The sequence below is a fragment of the Coturnix japonica genome, chromosome Z, assembly GCF_001577835.2.
Source record: "Coturnix japonica isolate 7356 chromosome Z, Coturnix japonica 2.1, whole genome shotgun sequence".
NCBI classification, from domain to species: Eukaryota; Metazoa; Chordata; class Aves; order Galliformes; family Phasianidae; genus Coturnix; species Coturnix japonica.
In genome coordinates, this window is record NC_029547.1 from 44,391,251 (window position 1) to 44,413,568 (window position 22,318).

Here is a 22,318-nt window from a genome sequence, read left to right on the forward strand (position 1 = left end):
CATTTTATTTTATTTTACCAAATTCACTCTCCTAAACTGCGCCTGTATTGAAAAAAGGAGGGGAGGGAAGGAAAGACAGACAGGCTATTGAGGACACCATACAATCACTGATCCATGCACGGGCTCAATCAGTGTTATCTTCAGATGCTCACAGCCTTTACTGATATAAACTTTTCCTATGCACATAGTTTCATAATCTTCCACAAAAGGGAAATTACAAAAATTTTCAAAGAAAAAGCATATGATTAACAGAACACCATCCACTGTCATACAGGTAAACAATATCTTGAAATACAAAGGATCTTAGATCTTCACTGGTATTTTTAAAAATGGTTATTTTTGTCCTGCTTCCTCCCCCACATATTTAAGAAAAAAATCTTCAAAATATTGTACAGGACAATGGATGATGTACTGCGTTGGGAGTTTTAGATACCTCCAGATACAGAACGCAAGAATTATTAGTGCTAGAATTTGTTCCCTGCAATAGTTAATATCAGGCCACTGAAAACATGATAAATGCAAAACAAGTTTTGAATAGCGGTATGAGGTTCCAAATAAATTATTTTAAATGGTATTGGTTGCAATTATTTTAAAAAAAGAAAAAAAAAGAAAAAAAAAAAGAAAAACTAAAAATTAAATTTCAATTTACCTACCACCAAATTAAGCAATGCCATTTTTAAAGTCTTAAAGGACAACTAAACCAAAGCAGAAGTCTGTTTTATTAGGCAGTAGACCATGTCTTTTCTACTGTGGTAACATTTGCAATTCCTAAAAAGAAACCAATTTTTCAGGAAAGTGTGTAACACATTCAGTGGAAAAACATGCACTTGCTCTTTTTCCCCCAGACATTCTCGGGAAGTCATTTTAAAAAGTGGAAGAATTTGCTTCAAATGTAATCCATAACAAGGGATTAGATGTCCTTAAAGACAGTTGGTTGTTGCTTGGAATGCATAATAATGTTTAATGAAGTAAAGTTTAAAAACCTGTTGCCATGAGCCAAAAATACTGGATGTGAAAGCCAATGATTTAGGGGAGACAGGGGAAGAAGTGATTTGTTCCCCTGATCTGCGTCTTCGACGCCCAGTACCCACACCACTGGTGTAATGCAGCCAGGTACCAATACACTCTGGGCTAGACACACTCAGGGGGCTCTCTTCCTGGAAGTGAGAAAGGGGGCAAAAAACAGCAAAGCATGCAAAGTTAGATTCAACAAAGCCAAATGAACAGAAAAGAAAAAACAAAACAAACAAACAAAACAAAACAAAAAAAAAGTCTGCTTGCACCTTTTTGTATACTACTTCTAAAACTATTAAACAGTGAGTAGGGAAAAATATTATTAGAATACTAGGAAGTTATCAGTTCCACTCAATTATGTTCTAATACAACACTTATATCATATTTCTGATAGCTTACTTATTAAATGGCATGAGAGAAAATACATGTGGGCACCAGTAATTGGTAACCTTGACATACTGTTTAACTGTCCCACCTAAATACATCAAGCTTTCCTAATTAATTAAGGTTTTTTTTATTTCTAGTTTACATATAGCCTTATCTAACAGAGTAATTTTATAACTACCCTTGAGCAGATTTCCAGTTCTAAATACCCTCTAAACATTATCTGAAGCTAGACAGCTGTAAGACTTTAAGAGAAGACAGCATCAGGCTAAGAGTCCCACAAGCCCTAAATTGCCATGTATCAATAGCAAACATTTTTTGCAATTGAGATTTTGATTTCAAACACTGATGAGCCTTACTTTCTAACTTCAGACCTACAACTCTTCTTTCAATACTCAATCACAGGCGAAATGTAATTAGGAATATTACTGACTATATCCCAGATTTAAACTTCCATCTAACACCTGACAGTGTCCCTTCAAATTAATGGACATAAAGGAAAAGAGAATTGCCTTAAAGATAAAAACAAACAAACAAACAAAAAAACAAACAAAAAAGGTTCAAGGCAGTTGCAGTTTAAGTTTCAATAAAATCACTTTTTAAAAACACTTGAAAAATACCATTTGGTATAAATATTCCAAATACTGGTTTTGCAGATTTCAGTGGGCCAGATGAAACTTTCACTTTCCCTTCAGAAAAAAAAACAAAATAAACAAACAAACAAACAAAAAAACACCCATGAAAAAAACCAACCTTCTTTGAATACTCCAGCAAATAGACAAATCACTGAAAGCTGGAACACATTCTGTCTAGACGTTTGTTACTCACACAGTCAAAATTTAGCAATTCACAGTATTGTTACCTTTTGAAAGTAACTTCCATATGATTCATGAAAATGAAGAAGGTTAAAGGGTTGAAATAAGTCATCTAAAAAACTTTTGTGTATATGAACTCATAACTAGGAGGGGAGCTTGCATGATCATACTGAAAACAGCATTTAAAAATCCAAAATATTGATGTTGTGAGCATTTGTTTATGATAAAACTTGGAGATAGAAAATGTAAGACATTCACATTTATTACCTTTGTTAATTTATGAAAGTCACATGAAGTTATACAGATATCCTTACAGGAGGAAACCATGCACCTTTTTCTCTCTGTGCTACTAATAACCAAATAACTTGCAAATCTTACTTCTCTAACACTTGCATTGCATACAAACCAGTCCATTCCCAACACAAACATGAAAGGAAAAGGTTTTGGTGTGAATCTTAAGTTCTGATGGCTTTAAGCAACTAAAAATGAGGCAATAAGAAGCTGTTAGTCTGCTTCTAGCATTAAAGTCGCAGAAGTGCCACTATGCACCAATTGAAGCTTTGCCACTCAATTGCGCAAATGGTTATCAGTGACAATGCTATGCATTCCCCACCTCTGTGACATTAAAGCCATATCCGTGAAGCACACCTAGATGTCATGGCCTTCAAGGCAGGAGACTAGACTGTTCAAGCTGTTATCTAAAGAATTCATGAAATGCAAACCCCATCCATTAAAAAAAAAAAAAAAGTGAAACCCTCCCACCCACCCAGTACCCCCCCCTCCCAAAAAAAAACCTCACAATTTATTCTCTTACCTTCAAATGCAAATGCTGAACAAGTGACAAGTGGAGTCACTTCTACTCCACATGAAAACAAATACAGCTGAAAACATTTGTCTTTCCTCTTCTACCCCCCTCCCATAACCCCCACTAATCCCTCTGTTCCCGCTCTGCACGATCACCCTGAAGGTTTTCTCAGTGCCCAATTCCAAATGTCTTGTAAGGATGAATACAGAAGCAATACAAGATAGTTTGAAGATGAAGACTCTTTCAATCTAAATACACATCTTCAAATATGGACTTTTTCTAATATGGCTTAAAAAGAAAAAAGTAAATAAGTCTTTGACGGAAAAATAATCATTCTTATAGACAAAATCCTTCAGGCAAATTACTGCCATGGAGGAACACCGTATTTAAGACTATGTGTAACTGAAAACAGAATTACTTTGTTACTGTTAATTCAAACAGAAATTAACTTCCAAAACATAAACACTTACTTCAACAGAACCAATCTTCCTGGATCTCGGAAGGGGTGACTTTCTGTGGATATGAATTGGGTCTGATACCATTGGCTTGAACATCACTACTGACCGATCTGTTTCATCCCTTTTAGATGCATGTGCCTCCTCATCACTATCATTTCTATGTGAGGTTTTCTTTGAGCCTTCATTCTATAAACAATAAATAATTCTTTTTCAGTTTAGCTGCACACCTTGTATCATGCAGACAGAAGTGGCTACTAAATTAACCTTCTAGAAAAAAACACAAAACAAGCTGATTTTAAAGATATTTAATATATGTGATTTTTTTTTTTTTACAACTAGTTATAAGATACATATTGCTGTAGACTTTAATAATCCATGTGTATTTGCTCCTAATTAACCACTGCCTGTACAGTGTGTTTCTAATTAGTCAAACCATTCAGCCAACATATCCTATTTCAATTTTCTGCTTACATGGTAGTAAAATTCTAGCTCTGTAAGTCAATAGATGAATTCCCAACTTTGCTTTTATTCATTTCTCAGAAATCATGTGTTAACTCCACACACCTATACGTACAACACTGAAGATATTAAGCAGTCCCCAACAATCTACATTTACAAGCATGCTAAACTACCTTATTTTCTTAAATATTTCCATCAGTTGCCAGAATATCATTGATGTGACACTAGCATTGCTACCACCTTTCTTACAAAGGTACTTTGTACTCCTAGTTCAGTCTGGCAAAGTGGTAGAAGGCTCAAACTGTCTGTGTGTCACACTTATATTTTTAACCTAAACATTTCCCACTGTTTATTTTAGTTATTTCTGCATCCAGAAAAACTAAATTTTGCTTGAAACAAAGGCCTGATTATTACCTCTCGGGAGGCAGGTCTGTATCCATATCCAGATGGTAAATTTTTATCTTCCTCACAGCCTTTAGCTCCTGGACTGAAGTGCAGCTCTACATGAAAACGTTCTTCTGAAGAAAGTTCCTGAAGAAAATGATAAATAGGTTTACACTTCAATACGTAACTTAGCACTACTCGTTTCTGAAGGCATTCATAGATTTCAAATACCTTATTTGGATCCTCATAGAGCATAATAACAATCTGTGTCATGTAATTGAGTTCATTGACAACGTTTAAGTAATCCATAGCTCGTTTCCATTGTTCATCTTTTGCTTCCTTGTGAACAGAAAAAAATATTAGAATCTTGACAAATAAAAGCCAGCAATTTTCTTTAGAAAGGCTGATGATTTCCATTTTCAACCATTTAGATGGTTTTCATATTAACAGCAGAAGTATGAAGCTCTATTACAACTAATGAAAAACTACAGATATATCTTGAAAAAGTAAAGTAAAAATACACATAAAATGAATAGGGAGTGAATTTATCTCACAGTATCTTTCAGGTTATTTTGTTAATAACGTTGCATGCTGTGTAAACAGAAGCACCATTAACATTTTTCTGGTTGGAATTTTTGATTTTGCAATAAAATCCGCTTCAAATAGTATGGGTATATTTGTGGGAAACATTTCTAGATATCTAGCAGTTAAGCAGATGGAGAAGGCTTCCAAGATACAGAGAAAAATAATAATCTCATTCTGAATACCTTCATATGAATATTCACCTTTTCTGTGCTCTAAAACAATGTCCATGAATAATGAATAACTGCTATACTTAGTAATTCATTAAATTATTAAAGGAAACTAATGAGTTTATAAGCCTAAAAGCTACAGCTTGCCACAGAGGTTTATGAGTTTAATCAATGAGTTTATTTATCTGTAACCTGAAGAAAGAATGCCAATACAGCCGCTTCAAAGAGCAGATTTAGATTTACATAAAGCTTAGAATCAGCTGTATAGGCCCTGCGGTACTACATTTGTCCTCTCCATGAGCTTATCTGGGCAACCAGTGAATCTGAAAGTTGGTCTTTTTAAGTCTTTGGTTTCCAAGCCAATCAGACAGACAATAAAGCATAACCTTTGAAGTATTACACAATAGTGCCAGGCAGAAAGGTCTTGACAATATGACAGTTACAAAAATAAGCCTATCCAAAAGTAAATTCAGAGACTTCTGAACTGCAATATGAAGGAAAAAAAAAAAAAAAAAAAAAGGACTTGGAAGGGTAACAACAGAAGACAAAGAAATGGGTTATCTGCCCTTTGCAAACCCTTTTGAGACCACAGTATCAGCTGCATAAGTGAACATACCAATGCAACTCAGCATTAATTTAAAAGTAGATGCTCTTCTCCAATAAATTATCACATTTGGAGTCTGAGATATGGCCCTGCACATATACTAAGAAATCCTTTGTTTCAAAAAGTGTAATAACTTTCAAAGACACTTGGGAAAAATAAGCTTTCACTTAATACAGTTTTAGTAAAAATTATTTGTTTTTTTTTTTTTTTTAAATATTTCAGGGTTCACAGTAAAAGAGTTCAACTTACATCACATAAGGCACCATAACGAAGAGTGGATAACAGGGAATGAACATGACTTTCGCTGGTGAAATACAGTCGTGTGCGAACATGGCGTTCAGGGGACATAACACCCCTGGAGTAACTTAAAAGGAAAAAAATCTAATTAGACCATAATGACATATGGCTCTATTTTAGAATTAGACATCAACTAATAAATGAATCATGTCTTTAAAATTACTCTGAACTATTAAGATATTTCAGACATGGAAGCTAGAGTATCTCCAGTAAGTCTTACAAGAATTAACATGATCATATAAAAATATTACAAGACTTACAGAGGGTGAAGCTTATTTACAGTATCATCATCTTGAGTCCTCTGAAGGTCAGAACGTATTTTTCTAACTAGAGGAGTGCAGTAACCTTTGGCAATCTCTAGTTTCTCAGCCTTTGAAATACCATATTCCTATATAAGAAAAAAAAAAGTCTTAAAATTCAGTTGAAGAAGAACATACCTTCTAATACAGGGCTTGTGTAATAAATTCACAGAATTACTGAATTAAGGGATTGGGTGGGATCTCTGCAAATCATCTACTCTAGCCCCCTGCTAAAAGCAGATTCCCTTGCACAGTGAAGCATCCCATGAGTGCTGATTATCTCCAGAGGAAGACTCCACAACCTCTATGGAGAGCCTGTTCCAGTGCTCTGTCACCCTCACAATAAAGAGGTTTTTCCTCATTTTCAGATGGAATATCAGTTTTGTGTCCATTACACCTTGTCCTGTCATTGGGCACCACTGAAAAGAGCCTAGCTCCATCCAGTTAACTCCTGCACTTTAGATATTTATAAAGAGTTAAGAGATTCCCTTTCAGTCTTCTCCAGGTTGAAGAGCCCCAGCCCTCTCAGCCTGTTTTCAGAAGGGAGATGCTCCAGACCCTTAATCATCTTTGCAATCCTTCACTGGCCAATTTTTTTTTTTTTTTTTAATTACTATTATTTTTTTTGAAGTTCCCTTCTTGCTTGGACTGAGGAGCCCAGAACTGGATGCAGTACTCCAGATATGGCCTCACAAAGGCAGATCAGAGGGTGAGGATCACCTCCCTCAAGCTGCTGGCCACGCTTTTTTTAATGCACCCCAGGATACCATTGGTCTTCTTGGCCACAAAGGCACACTGCTGGCTCATGGACAGCCTGCCGTCCAGCAGCACACCTATGTGCTTCTCTACATGTCTCCTTCCTAGCAGGTCAGCCCCTAACCTGTACACAGTTATTCAGTTAGCTACCTGCTATTGTTCTGACTGCAAACAGTTAAACAATTCTGTTTAATGTCTTTATTACATCTGACCCACTTTTAAGTTAGAAGAGGCTTTCCTTTTTCCTATTTGAGATGACAGGGAGAAGCAATTCTTCATCCACAGAAGTGGATTTCCTGCCTGGTATGGTCAGAAAAAGATGAATTATTCTCCCATACAGATTTAGACATGTATGGTGGATTTAATTTCAATTACCTATTTTTTTTCCCCAGTGAATGAAGACAGGTACATCACTTGTTTGATGTCTGCTTTAGTCTGAGTTAAAACACCCCACAGATCATCTCCTATTCACTTCAAATAGCACTAAAATGGCAGTTAAATACAACTGGTAGATACTGTATCTGTTATGGTATTTACAATAGTAAAATAGTAAAACAGTATTTTACAACAGTAAAAAACATCATATTTCAGAAGCCCCTCAGTCTGTGCCACATCTGGTATGAAAGTGCTTGTATCATTTTCCTGGATCATTTTCACCAGAAAGCAGAATAAGTGCTTTTCCATATGGATTATGCATGTTTCACAAGCTTCCGTTTATTTTCTTCCTTCCTTTTATTTTTAGTTACCGTCCCCTAATACACTATTCAAAATTAAGCTCAGCAGAAGCACATAATACACACAGTACACTTAAAATTATTGCTCTTTTCATCCTCATTACTGTCAGGCAGTTTGAGAAATGGGCATGAGAAGAAGTCCCCTCACTTGCTGCAGAAAATGAGTAACACCTCCCTGTTACAGCGGTATATAATTTCAAGGACACTCCTGGACAGCTTTTGCACATTCTGTCCTACACTACAATACAGTTTCATTTCCTGTAGTCAACAGCATTTAGCACTAATCTGAATTTAACAGACTGCAGTACAGAGAAGTTTAACTAGTACATCTGTCCTTAAATTCTACGAAACTTAAAGCATATTTTTTTATCAGGGAGTGGTAGTATTTTGAAGTAGCAGAAAGGTCTTTCCAAATGTAATTTGCTTAAGCAAATTAAAATTAGTTAGATTAGGATTCAATGTCAATTGCAGAAAGCCTGAAAATAAAATTAATTTAATTAAATGTGATTTAAGAACAAAGTTGCCCACATGGGCTCCGCTTACTTCCACAAATAATGTTTGAGATGAACCACATCACTTTAATACACTGCAGCAGAGGAGGCAGGCATGTTCCCAACTTAAACTGCCAGAAAAAAAATCACTCTGACCACAATTCAGTGAATTATGAATCAAAATTTTTCTTATACAAAATAATCTTATTGTGATCAGAAAATAAGAGGTGAAGCTAAAGTGGCTTTTAATATAAAAGTCAGAGTAAACATCTCACATATAGTCTATAAAAAGATGATGAAGTATTCTATTTCATAACTGAAAATATTTACCTGAGGAATCACAATGTCAGCTAAAGCTTTTGAAAGCCTATATAATTCCATTGTGTTTTCTAATTTTAAGGAGACATTGTGCTGCACATCGTATTTTATACAGTCGTAAATATCAGGAATTTTGCTAATGTCATATCTTCCATTCTTTGTTTTAAAGTCTTTTTCCAGCTTGGCCCACCTGCGCAGCATCAGTTCCAGCGTTTCACTGTGGTACAGCTGAATATCTGGATAAACAGTAAGTAATCAGGAGCACCCAAATAACAGGGAAAAAAAAGTTAATTATATGATAAAAATAGTTGAAAACAATTGTGAAGTATGTTTAAAGGGGTAACAGGAAATAACTACACTATCTGAGAGAACAGATGTACATATGGTTACTTTTACTGTTGAAATTATCTAGTTTCATCAAGACAGCAGAGGGTTCCCTGTAGTACTGTACTACTAGCCCTTTCAACAAAGCTACAATACAAAGAATAAAGTGTCCTACAGAACACAGAATAATTACAAAAGTGTAAACTAAATGCCCACTATTAGAAAATTCCAGGAGGGAGGAAGAGGAAGAAGACAACATCTGTTTCAGAACAGAATGTAAATCTAATTTGCTGCTCTTTTCCAAATGTCAACAGTAAAAGACTGGAAGAAAGGATGGACTATACCCATTTGCAGGATAAAAGACTGGATCAAACAGACAAAAAAAAATTATACTCTTTACAGGTGATACCTGCATGGATCAACCTCAGAACAGTAGCTGTTTATATTCAATGCGCAGTAAAGAATATCAGATAACAAATATTCAAATATTTAGCTTATACAGAAAATGCAATGTGGCTGCTCCCAGCTTCAGTTTTCCTTTTTCACTATTTCAATATCATTAAAATAGAACATAAGTCTATGCAGTTCTTACGTGCATTATCAGCAGGCAATAACACATCCTCAGCAAAGATATTTAAACATAAAAGCACACCTTTATAACTTAGCTTTGTTACCACCTGCTTTGCCTATTTCTTCTGTGGACTGCTGAGTTACAAATTTCTATATTAAGAATTTCTGTAAAAGTGTGACAACTAGCCTGAACTTCTGAATACCACAAAGAGCTCTTACCTGCAATATGACCAAGTGTTCCTCTTGCTTTTGACTGTAAAATTATTTATATTGAAATAGATTGTGAAAATCCTTATGCCATCTCTGAAAAGTTCTGCTAAAAGCCATTGTACCACAGAAGGGTTATACTGTAGTTCTCCCTCAAATGTAAACAAGACAAACTACACACAGCTACAAAAAAACTGTTCAAATACCTGCAGACTTTGGTTCTTCCATTTTTTGCCTAATCTGAGAAGTCAAGCTCTGGATCAAGGAGTAGACTTTGTCACATGTCTTAACAGGATTTTTAATAACCTGCATTGACTTTATCAATGAAATGCTTCCAGATGGTGTAAGCTGTAATTTGAGATAAACACAAACTGATTAGATTAAAAAACAAAGCAAGCAAGTAAACAAAAACAAACAAAAAGAAACCACAACAAAAACAACTATGGAAGTAAGATGGAAAATACTAAAGATTCTAAGTATCAGATTGAAGGCACTGATGTAGGTTGTTAGTTTTTGAAACCATTTCTCAATCATCTACTCCCTTAGAAAAACTAAGAATCAAAAACACATTGAAAGGTACTAAGTATGAGAAAATCAAAGATGTCAAGAAATTAAGAATAATCTCATGCAGTAAACAAGAGCAGCTTCAAGAGTTCCGAAAATTTTTCTTTGTTCTAAGACATAGAAATTACATGAAAATTCTGAGGATTCTTATGATTCTTTATATACTTAGCAACTTTCTGTAGCTTTTGTTCAACTAACGATTGTATTAAAAATCTTTGTAAAAGATCTACAAGAAATTACAGTTAGCCTATGTATCTCAGTAAAACCCATGTTGTTCTATACAGTACCTTTACTAGCGTAACTAGAAGGAAGAATGAGACACATGGAAAAAAACCTGACTCTTCCTGTCTTAGCTTTCTGGTCCCATAAACATAGATAAAAATAAACCCTTTTAAGCACAAACTCTGGCATGGAGAAAGAAAAATATAACAAAACAAAAGCAAAAGTAAATTGTTAACTTACCTAAATGCAAGTATGTTAAAAATAAAGAAAGAAAAAAAGAAAAACACAGAAAATGTATTATCACTTTATAATGTCAAATTTTAGTCACTCTCAGCAACTGTCTTAAAAAAGAATGCACTACGGTTTCAGTCCTCTTTTACATTCCACTATATCTATGCAAAGCCAAAAACAGGAAAATAAAATAAGTATTTGAAACCCTGTACCTTCTCATTTTTTCCACATGCAAAATCCACTGCTGGTAGTGGTTTGACTTTTAATCTACATACCTAAATAAGTCCACAAAGAGCATACATGCAGCTAGTACAATTATTTTTCAATAATTTGATCCCAGGACCTTTTAGAAAATATCAGCTAAAACTTACAGAGACCACATCTGAGGTATTTCATTTGAACCAGAAACAATCATGCAGATCATACTATGTCAGCATTAACTATTTTAACTATTTTATTATGCAGTAGATTATTATGATAATGAGACATTTCCTTTCACTGGTAAGGAACTATTCTACTGATTTTCTGCCTCTTATTACTGTTATAGTCAGAAAAAAAGCCTTGTAGGATACCAGCACCTTATAGGATACAGTATCACAAACTTATTAAAAAGGTCACAGTGACGACTAGAAAAAAAAGTATAAAAATATAGTTTTATCTCTTGAATAATTAAAAACAAACAAACAAACAAAAAAACAACATTGACAAAGATTTACTAATGTGGTCCCTACCATCAATTATATTTCTACTTTGAAGTTTGTTACTCAGATTTCAATAGCTTAACATATCTAATTGCTACAGCTTCCTTCTTAGATCAAACTACTTGCGAACACATACATGATTTTTCAAAGGACATACATAAAACAACTGCTCATTATTTTAATGTAGGTATTTACTTGTCATTTCACTTCACTGAAAACTACTTATGTTCTAACCTTATCGTAGTCATCAGCAGTAAATTCTCTGTCTCTCTGGAGAATTTCATGGAGCCTTGCTTTAACACGATGCTGACAGCTGCTTAAAGAATCACTGTCACTGTCCAGTAGACCATTCATATTAGCACTTTTTACCATCTGGACAAGAATAGGGGTCAGCTCGCCCTCTAAGGCCAGTAGTCCCTGGAGCAAATAATATAATGAATCAAGCAAACATGAGATAACAACAGCATCTTAAAAAATAAACAAAAAAACAACTTAAAATCCTAATTTAAACTCAAGATTATATTTGTTGCCTGTAGCTTAGATATACAGGGACTTAGCCATTAGGACAGGGGTGAATGGTTAGTTAGGACAGGAGGGAATGTCTTTAAACTAAAGAAGGTTGATTTAGATTAGATGTCAGGGGAATATCTTTATTGAGAGTTTGGTGAGGTGTTGAAACAGGTTGCTCAGAGAAGTTCTGGATGCCCCATCCCTGAAGGTGTTTAGGGCCACACTGGATGGGGCTCTGGGCAATCTGATCTACTGCTTGATCTAGCAGTTGGCAAGGTAGAAGCACTGGAGCCTGATGATCCTTAAGGCCCCTTCCAACCCAAGACATTCTGTGATTCCATTCTATCATTCTGTGAAAGCACTGCCTTGGTGTGTAGGATTGCTACAGTTGGTGCAACAGTGATGGTTACATGCCCTTAGAGCATGATCCCCACAGCTCCACTGTGAGACCCCAGCATGTTGCAGGTGCCAAGAATGCCCCTGGGAGGTCATAGCTGTCCAGGTCTCAGGTAAGAGGGAGTGCATGGTGCAACAGCAACTGACTCATGGGGGACATGCCCTGGTCCAGAGAACCAGATGAAGGAGCTATGGAAAGAGACTGAGTAGGATCTGGGAAGACATAGAGGACACACAATGCCTTGGCAGAGATCCTACAGGGCCCAAACGCTGTGTGGCATAGAAGGACAATTAAATTCTACAGTTGAACAAAAGGCAGATGGAGACTTTCAAAATGAAGAAGGCTAGAAACTTTTGTGACTCTTCTGGCAACAGAAGGGCATTGAGGTAAGTATGGAAATTGAATGGCATTCCCCTCAAGTCTACTGACTTAGGAGAAAGCAGGACTGATGGCTGTCCACATGGAATACCTGTGCACCAACACATGCAGCATGGAAACAAACAAGGGAAACAGAAATTCTGCAAAGGTTTAATTTACGGAGATTACAGAGATAGGCGGGATAGCTCAAATGAATGGAGCTGCTTTGCTACAGTACAGAGGAAGGCATGGAGGAAGAACTGGATTCTGTATAAAGGAGTGACTTGACTATTGGTACCTTTGCTTTCAAACCAGTTACAAGTCACTTGAGACATTACATGTAAGGATGAAAAGATAGATAAATGATCATATCAAGGCAGGCCTCTGCTACAGACCACCCAACTAAAAGAGGAAATAGATGAAGCCTTCTTAAACTAAGAATGTCTCATGATTTCATACCTTTTTCAATACTTAATTCTGGATACGTAATGCATGAGCAATACCGCGTGTGTCAAGAGTCTCAGATTGCTGAAGAACATCCAGGACAATTCCATGGCAAAGGATACTGATTAATTATCTAGCTGAGACATTTTCCTGGAGCTGTTTCTCAGAAAGTCAGGAAAGTGAAGGTCAGTGGCAGCCTTGGCAATAGAAATCATGAAATTGTGACAAATTCTTAGAGAAGAGGACAAATAATTGCATCAGAGCCCCTGCAAATGATGATACTTCAACTTTTCATGCAATTCCCAGGGAAGAGTGTCCCAAAGGGCAAAGGTGCATAGAACAGCTGTCCCTAAGGACAAAATCATCAAAATACAAAAGCAGTCCAACCTGACATGAGGAAAGTCGTGTAGAAAGTCAGCATGGATTAAAAAGGAACACAGGGAAGGTAAAGGCAGGGATGGGCTACCTAGAAGAATCAGAGAAACTACCTGAGAATGAAAGGGTGGAATTAAAAACTTAGGCTGTGGAATCTTCATTCCTGTAGATGCTCAGAACTTGACTGGATACAGTTGTAGGCAACTAACCTTGTGCTGTCTGAAGCTGAACTACATTGCCTACAGAGTCTCCCTTTCACCTAACTCACTCTTATTGCTCTGTATTTATGAAAACCATTCACCTAAAGAAGTCTTTATGTAGCACTTGCTCTGAGTTCTCTCAAACAATTCAAGATCTGTATCACTGCAAGAAGGAAGTGAATAAAATTATTAGCAGTGGAAGGATTACACATGAGAAAGGCTACTTCGGAAGAGGACCAAAAGAAGAATTTGCCTAGCATGAATAGAGGCAAAGGCACACTTTGGCAAACACTGGAGATGTAGGAACTTCTGAACCCTGGTCAAAGATTAAAATGTATCCTTTTAACTTTTACAGAAATTGTTTCAACTGGTAGAAAAGAAACACACACATACAAAAACAACCAATAACAAAACCCAAACCAAATTAATCTTTATTTTTTTTAACAATTTCTCATTTAAAGATTTTCAAATTAGTTTATTGTTTATTAATTCCTGCATATCACTAAATAACCCTTCAGAATACCTTCTTTAAAAAACAAACAAACCAACAACCCACAGCCTCTGCGTGTATAATAAACAATAAATTTCCACAAATTTTTAGAAAAGATAAGCTATAAATTTTCAGAATTTAATAACTGAAAATACAGTTTGAAACAGTACCTTTGCAAAAGCTGCTGCAGTCATCTGAACTCGTCCCTCATCAGAAGCATAGATTTTGAGATCGTGTCGGTAAGTGCTATGTAATCTAAGTAAGCCGCAGCCAGGAAATCCAGCATAATCTCCTACCAAACAAACATTTTGCTCAGACACTCATTTTGCATGTTACTACCTTCAAAATGGATTTATTGCACCCAGCACATTTTTTATTTATTAATTTATTTTTTACCTTGTCCACCTGGATACATACACCTGAATGCTCTTCCAAGCTCCTCTGCTTGAACCTTGCCTGCAGGGGTCAGTTCTCCTCCCCATTTTAGAACCAGTAGGAGGGATGGTTCATTTCTTCTGTTATCTAATACATACAGAGAAAGGAGTTTAGTAGAGAAGTATATTGTGAATTTTTGTATTTTTTTTTTGCACATGAACAAAAATACTGGTACTATGAAGGCCAGTAAAGAGCCTCTTTAACACTAGGAATCCCTAATGGGTTTCTAACATTAAGAAAATACTAAACCAGAGAACTATAATAGCACTTATCAGAGAAACCTGAAATAATCATGTTATGTAGAAAAAAATAAGTGAAAAATACTGAGCAAGAAATCTAAAAAAAACACTGAGTCAAAAACTTAGGGGAAAAAAATAAGGGATTTTAAATACCCAGGATATTTCAGTTAACGACCATGGAACAAAGATCAGAAAGAGCTTAAAAACATTTTTAAGCCAGCAGTAAATGATACACAGGATTTTCTCATCTTTCTCCCAATACCCAATTTCTGGTGAATCACTGAAGCTTCTTGCCCCTGTTTTCCATTAGGAAAAAACAGTGTTGTAATGTAAATTTACTACATAATTTTAGGTGCTTGATTCAATAGGCTCAGAGACTTCTGAGTATTTGCTGTCAACACAAACATTTATTCAAATCAACATGTTGCATCTTCTTGATATTAAGACATGTTACATCACTAGTATATGTAAATACATATGTTCTTAAGCGAATATACACTAAAGTAATACTACACCTTCCTCTTCACTGGAAGTCTTTGGGCAGCCATGAGGAAGATACGTTAACTGAACTTTGCGATTTATGCCTGAAAAATGCCCATACCTGAAGGAAGAACAGAGTGAGGTGAGAAAAGAGAAAAAAAAACAATGTCTCCCTGTACAATCTCAAAGCTGCTGTGCTCTTGAAACTGAATATAATAAAACTACATTGGTCATTCATTTGAGCATTTAACCACCAGTTAGCACTGCAGTCTTAAATCAAGCCTTATTCATGAAGAACATAAAGCTACATACCTAAGAAACTTTCTGTGATGAAACATTTCCAACTGTTATTATACACTACTTATTTTCAGCACACCAAGCATAAAAGTGAAAAACAAATGAACAAAAAAACTGCATATGCATTTACAGACTGCATGAGCAGTTCACAACTACATGAGCCATAAGTAAGCAGAATCTCATCTGGAAGCGTACGTAGATGGTCACAGTTTTGCCAGCCAGAGAAGCTGTCAAGAAAAACTCAGTATTTTAAGTAATCTTCATAAATGTCAAGAATAATTGGATTTACCCCAATTTCTAAAAATTGAAGTTATCGTCCACCATGTCAAGTCTTGAGACCCTAGAATATTAACAACTCTTGAAGCCTTCTTTTTTTTTTTCTTTTCTTTCCCTTGTATTAAATACCTCAAGTTTCATATGCAAAGCCTCATTTCTTTGGAATCCTCAGTTTTTAGTTTGCTGAACACAGTGAAAGTTCCTACAGGCTCCAAGAAACATCATTATGCCATGCATAGCTAACCTGACACTCCAGTACTTAAGCATTCAAAGAAACAAAATGAAACAAAACAAAGAAAATACAAAACCTAAATTCTTTCAAAGTAGGAAGCACACTAGATAGATTGAACAGTAAAATTCATTAAAAACATAATGAGAAAATAGAAAGGGTACAGTCTTCACAGTGTCAAGCAGGACATTCTTTCTTGTTCTTTGAGGAAGACCTATCTGTTTCAATTGGTGTAGGGAAGCTGCTTTGGCAGGGGGGTTGGACTTGATGATCTGTAGAGGTCCCTTCCAACCCCTACAATTCTGTGATTCTGTGAATTAATATATCACTGCATGGTTGACAGTCATTGCAGCTGAGCAGTAACTGGTAAATCAGGTTAAAATAACAGGTATGTCTTTGTTGCTATGAAGACTGTAAATAGACACTTACATTTCTAACACAGTCTTTAGCTGTTCAAGTTTTGCTTTACTTTCTTCAATTTCAGAATCGTTGTTCTGCCCAAGTTCCACAAGGAGTTGCCTTGCTATGTCAAGCACCTCCTAAAGAAAGCAAACACAGGTCTAGCTTAAGATAGATTATTTTCTATTTGTTGTAAAACACTCAAGCAAGAAAACAGAGACAAACTTGCCTGCAGCTGTTTTGGTTTTTTCAGTTTTAGTTTTCCAGATTTATATCCATCACATTTTTCGAAGAGATCAAAAAATCTTTAGGAGAAAGAATACACATATACATTTAGTAAGCTAACATATTAGTCAAACACATAGCTTTTAAACCTAAAACAGCTTGAAAGTAACTGTACATTACTTGAAAAGCATATTAAAATCTGAACTTCAGAGCTCAAGTGAACATTTATTCAAATCTCATTTTTCAAGAAAGTCTTCAGTATGTTAGAGAAATTTGAGTACAAAAAACCAACATTATCTTACTGACTTGCTAAGTGTTAAGTACAAAAAAGAAAGAATATACACCAGTGATTCACCTCAGCATTCAAGAACAATCCTCAGCAGAAGTACGGACTAGAAACACCAAATATATATTCATATGTATATTTAAAGCAGTTACATGTGAATACATGAGATACTGAAACTGTACCTAATTCCAGGCAAATGGTGAAACAGAAGTATTCTCTACTGATTATTCATAAAGAAACATATAGAAACAAATGTATTTTCATTAAAATCAAATAGGACTCTTTATAAAGCGCATCATGGAATGAAGTCTGAAAAACTAATCTGGTAGTCCTCTTAGAAAGGAATGCATGCTTGCTAACTAGGTGGAAAGATAACAGCTACATTTAAAAGACAGAAAAAAAAACCCAAAAACAGAACAAATAATATGTTATATGATGGACTTTCTGCTTAATTTATTGCTTGCACATCCCCAAGAAACGAGCTTTTATCAAAGTTCTACTTACTTTTGATGTTTTACTTCCATTTTCATTTTTTGTTTGGGTGTTCTGTCTCCATGACGTATTACAGCTATAACACATCTAAGCTCCATCCTGAAATGTTTCACAATTTTATAAATGAAATTTGTATTTATTATTAAAACCACTATGAATCAGAACAACTGACAAAGTTGTCATTATCTGACATAACTACAAAAGTGAAAGAAGAATATGCAAGAATATAAGGTTAACTGAAAGTGATGTGAAGTATAAAATATACACATTGATTTTAAGACTTGAGTAACTACTTGGGTAATATTTTAAAATGATTTTGAAGTTCATTACATGAAAGAGCATGTTTATTAGAAGTGCATATTAAGCTCGTGCTGGAAAAATGATTAGCAGTGAAGGAAGCTATGCACAGAAGATGCTACACTTGAAAATCTGCTGTTCTATACTCAGCTTGACTAAGGATCAGAAATTCTGATTGCTGGCATAGCAATTGTGATTCCTTCCTTGTTTTCATCACACAAAACAAGCGTTCATAGGCGCAAATGGGTACACCTTGTGAAGAGAAAAAACAATGCACACAAAAGTTATGTTAGGATTTTCCACAATTCAGGTGCTGCTACTATTCTCTTACATTGTCCCAGAGGTGGTTGGCACAATAGGGATGTCTTCAGCTTCCAAGGGAATTGACCATGGTATCTGAAACTGGGGAGCAAGTTCTCTCATTATGATATTCCTAGAGAAAAATTAAGAAGAAAAAAATAAAAAAATCTTAGAGCAGATCTTATAAAACACAAATGCACTCCAAAACAAACATATTTATACACATGCACTTTTATCTATGTAGTTTTAGAGTACGTATGACAGTATGTCTCTCCTAGAGAGAAAAATAAGTATTTTTCTTCTAACTGTACAGACATGAAAATGTACTTATAGAATAATTTAAAGCTGCTGCAACTGCAACAGAGACGATACTAGCTTAACAGCACAGGATACTTAAGGAACTTCAGTCTTTGAATTCCAGTTCCTAAAATTGTTCCATGGAAATAATTTGTTCTAGTTTATTAAGATAAGTTTGTTCTAGTTAGATTAAGATAAGTTTGTTCTAGTTTATTAAGATATCTGACTGACATTATCAAACTGCAAGTCCCTGAAAATCAGCAAGCCATACTAATCAAAGTGTAACTAGTAGCTTTAGCAGTAGTTTCATTTCTCAAAAAGTTTGTTGGTAAAACTGGAAAAAATGTGAGTTACCTAACTACAAAATTATAACTTTGCTTTCACATATAAAAGTTTATTATATCTTGCTAATGTTCTATTTCCAAGTATTTTTTAATCAAAACACACTGAATTCAAATTAATATCTACATTAAAAAGCAGTAGCATCAAGAAAAAAAATGTGCATCTTGAATTAGCACTACTCAAGCTTTCATTTATAAAAAGGCAGAAAAATGAAATCTGTTTTGTACAACATATATATATGATGACAGTATGAGGAAAAAACAGTAAGAAAACTTTTTTTTCAGAGAATTCAACACCTACAGCAACTTAAATAACTGAGAACTCAAAATAGAATTCTTACTCTTAACTCAAAAAATGGCCTAAAACAAGAGGGCTACAATCATTAACTATGATTTTACTTTCTCTTTTTCTCAACTGAGATACGATATCAGACCATCTGATAATGAGAAAGGTCATGCTCCTTCTTATCAGTGCAATCTTACTGTGAAAGCAATTTAGCTGGCCAAAATGGGATCAGTCCTATCTGAGGGTAGCATTTCACTGGTATAAAGTTCAGTACAATTCTGCATGATCACTCTTCTGACTCCTTTTGCTCCCAGTACAACAGAAGAAACATACTATGCTAGAAGATATCTTGATACTACATCTGTTTGAATATAAGGGTATGAAATACTCACGTGCATGCCAGCTTCAGATCAAGGACAAAATACATCAATTTGGGCAGGTACTAAATAGCAGCATGCATAATCATCTAGTGGTACTTCTCTACTTCAAAAAAATCTCAACTACCTTTAAAAAAATTAATCCCTTCATGGTACTTAGTTACCTTCCAGCACTTGCAGAACACTCAGACGTTTTAGATGACTTTCGGAATAAGAAATTAATTTATGATTTTTGTATAGATTTACAGATCTTAGTACAGATCTCTAGTAATTCTTTATCTGGAGTCTTACTTATTTCATTAATTAATTTTAAATAATTACTTATGAATAAGTAGTAAGTAGTATATAGTCTATAGGTACATGCAACACAATGAACTGAAGTAAATCAATAAACTCTTACCCCAGTATCTTAGCACAATCATCATAGTATTTCATGGAGTTTTTCACAAAACTGAAGCCATTCACATCGCAGACATATGACTGTCCATTAGCACGCAGCAAATCAAATCCACAAACCGTTTGCTGTTTTGAGGAATAAAAGTTCAAGTCATCGATCACTTCCCTTAAGTTTTCCTATTTCATACTTAAAACTTTTTTTCAATACAATGTGAGGCTCGCTCGTCTTGTAAACATCTTCTAACCTATCAATTTTGTACCCCCAACTTGAACTAAACCCCAGCAGAATCAATATTTTGCATCAAGTTCACATGCACACAAGTTTAGTCTTCAGAATATATAGCTTGGGCAACTATAGACATACAAGTTCCCATTTGGACAGCAGAGTTTCCCCTCAAACACTGCTTTTAAGAGGGGTAAGCAATGATAAAAGATATATGATAAATGATAAAGAAATGATAAAACACAAATAAGGACACTTTTGTCCAAATTTAAATTTTATAGGACAGTTTTGATATAGACTTAGTATTAATACTGTTAATAAAAGATATTAAATACAATTTTGAAGTCCCCTTTGCTAGGTAACTGGCCACACTCTCTAGCAGACTACCATGGTTGCACACACTTTATGAGACAGACTGAAAGACAGCTTTTCAATAATAAGTCTGAAAAGGACAGAAAACACTGAATGAAGTTTTAATATGGGAAACTTAGAACTACGCAAAAACAGAATCTATCAAACACTTTGAGTAAAGAAAAGCAAGCCATGTCAATATGTTATTTATGTTTATTGAGGCCCAAGCTGTAAAAACTTGATGACGGAAGATGCATTTCCCTTATTAGAAATCACTAACATGGTTATGCGTAAAACAGATACACTGTGGAATAGCAAAGCAGAAGAGTAATATATAAGGAAACATATAGGAAACTCACACAACATAAGCAACACATCCAAAACTTCTCGCTGCATTTAAAAATCTTAAGATCTTTTTTTGTATTAAAAAAACATCAGCGTGAAAGTGCAACTTTTCATCTTCTGCTCAAAGCCTACAGTATGCCCTTTCAGGGACACAGAGCCTACAATATCACTGCTAGCTCTGTAAATTTAATCTCTACAGAAGTTTCTGGTAGTAAACAATTAATTAGCATTAAATGTCTGATCAGATAGGAAAGTAATCAGCTTACCTTAAAGGCAAGGCATACTTTCCAAGCAATTAACTTCTCTCTTGCATTCAGGATGACTGGATATCTCACTTCTTTTCCTTCACTATCTCGTTCTACCTTGCCATCAAGAGCTGGGGACTTTCGGGCTTCAGCATGAGCATAGTCAGGACCTACTGTGTACACCTTTATCGAAAAAGAAAGAACTCTTAATTCAGTGTAATTAAGTTACATCACACTTATCCATACATTCTCCTGAATATATCTGAAATGTGATAATCACTGCAATCACTCGTCAGTTTGTTCTAGATGTCCCTGTTTGCACATGGGGTTTGGACCAGATGACCTTTAGAGGCCCCGTGCAACCTTAAACATTCTATGATTCTTGTAAGATACTAGCAGTTGTTATCATTGATAATTCTGCTCTGAAGTACCCCTTATCAATGGCATAGCATTCAGAGAATACCCATTATTTAGTGGCCACTGAGGATGAATTTGAAGCACATGCAAAGAAAATAAAACATATCACTTGATGAACAAAAAATTAATTCCTTAATTATGACATTGTAGAGGTAAAGAGTAATGTTTTTCTCTTCAAAATATCTGCAGTACTTGGAAAGCAGATTAATACGAGAATAATTTGAGCTCTGCTGATTACAGAAACCTGGCCGCAGAACTAAATGATTATTTTGAAACAAAACTGAAGAAAGCTGTCATGAAAACTGCCATATTCTTTTAATAACTTCTTAGTTTTTATGAAGTAGAATAATGGCCTGGTTTAGATGAAGAAACCGCACTAGTTGTTGGTACATCTTTCTGCATGAAGTTTGGAAGTCTAAGCTGACAACATTCCTTCCATGTAATGCCTTCAACAACATGAGATTATGAAGTGATACTGAGAGTATACTAAATATAGCTAGTCTCTAGTGGGTTTCTTGTTCAATTTAAGGGAGTAGCACTAGGCAGCTACGCTTCCTTAGACAGCTGTCAGATGCAAAGTCCTGCAAGATGACATCTGAAAAAGAGATGGTAACAAACGTGTCTTAGACAGTGATTTTAAGGCATGGCATATTATCAATATCCTTGAAGACCTGAATCAGAATATCCTGTTTGAATGACAAATGCAGTACTTTGGCTGCTAGCAAGCTGAGATTAAAAGATGGACAACAGATGCCTACAGTGATCTGGATAAAACTGTGTAGTGTAAAGCTGATGGTCTTCTAACTAAAAAAAAAAAAAAAAATCCATTATTTACATGGGGTGTTCAAGTCTGCAGATGCTGTTTGATGTCTACCATTTAACAGCAGTACAAACAGGAGGCACCCTCAAGTCATATGCATCTC

General features: G+C 35.2%; 1 protein-coding gene across 1 annotated transcript in view; it reads right to left on the reverse strand.

Annotated features, from left to right (window-relative positions):
* Positions 1-22,318, reverse strand: part of PPIP5K2 (diphosphoinositol pentakisphosphate kinase 2) — a 46,587-nt gene that overhangs the window by 10,435 nt on the left and 13,834 nt on the right. The window contains exons 8-25 of the mRNA XM_032441356.1: positions 21,000-21,161; positions 19,819-19,940; positions 18,149-18,250; positions 17,533-17,619; positions 16,747-16,822; positions 16,548-16,657; positions 15,352-15,437; positions 14,559-14,684; positions 14,333-14,454; positions 11,624-11,806; positions 9,878-10,019; positions 8,583-8,806; positions 6,233-6,360; positions 5,925-6,039; positions 4,551-4,658; positions 4,350-4,466; positions 3,489-3,662; positions 984-1,157 (exon numbers count right to left, since the gene is read on the reverse strand). Of these exons, the coding sequence (XP_032297247.1) occupies positions 984-1,157; positions 3,489-3,662; positions 4,350-4,466; positions 4,551-4,658; positions 5,925-6,039; positions 6,233-6,360; positions 8,583-8,806; positions 9,878-10,019; positions 11,624-11,806; positions 14,333-14,454; positions 14,559-14,684; positions 15,352-15,437; positions 16,548-16,657; positions 16,747-16,822; positions 17,533-17,619; positions 18,149-18,250; positions 19,819-19,940; positions 21,000-21,161 (2,358 nt within the window). The remainder of the gene's footprint in view (positions 1-983; positions 1,158-3,488; positions 3,663-4,349; positions 4,467-4,550; positions 4,659-5,924; positions 6,040-6,232; positions 6,361-8,582; positions 8,807-9,877; positions 10,020-11,623; positions 11,807-14,332; positions 14,455-14,558; positions 14,685-15,351; positions 15,438-16,547; positions 16,658-16,746; positions 16,823-17,532; positions 17,620-18,148; positions 18,251-19,818; positions 19,941-20,999; positions 21,162-22,318) is intronic.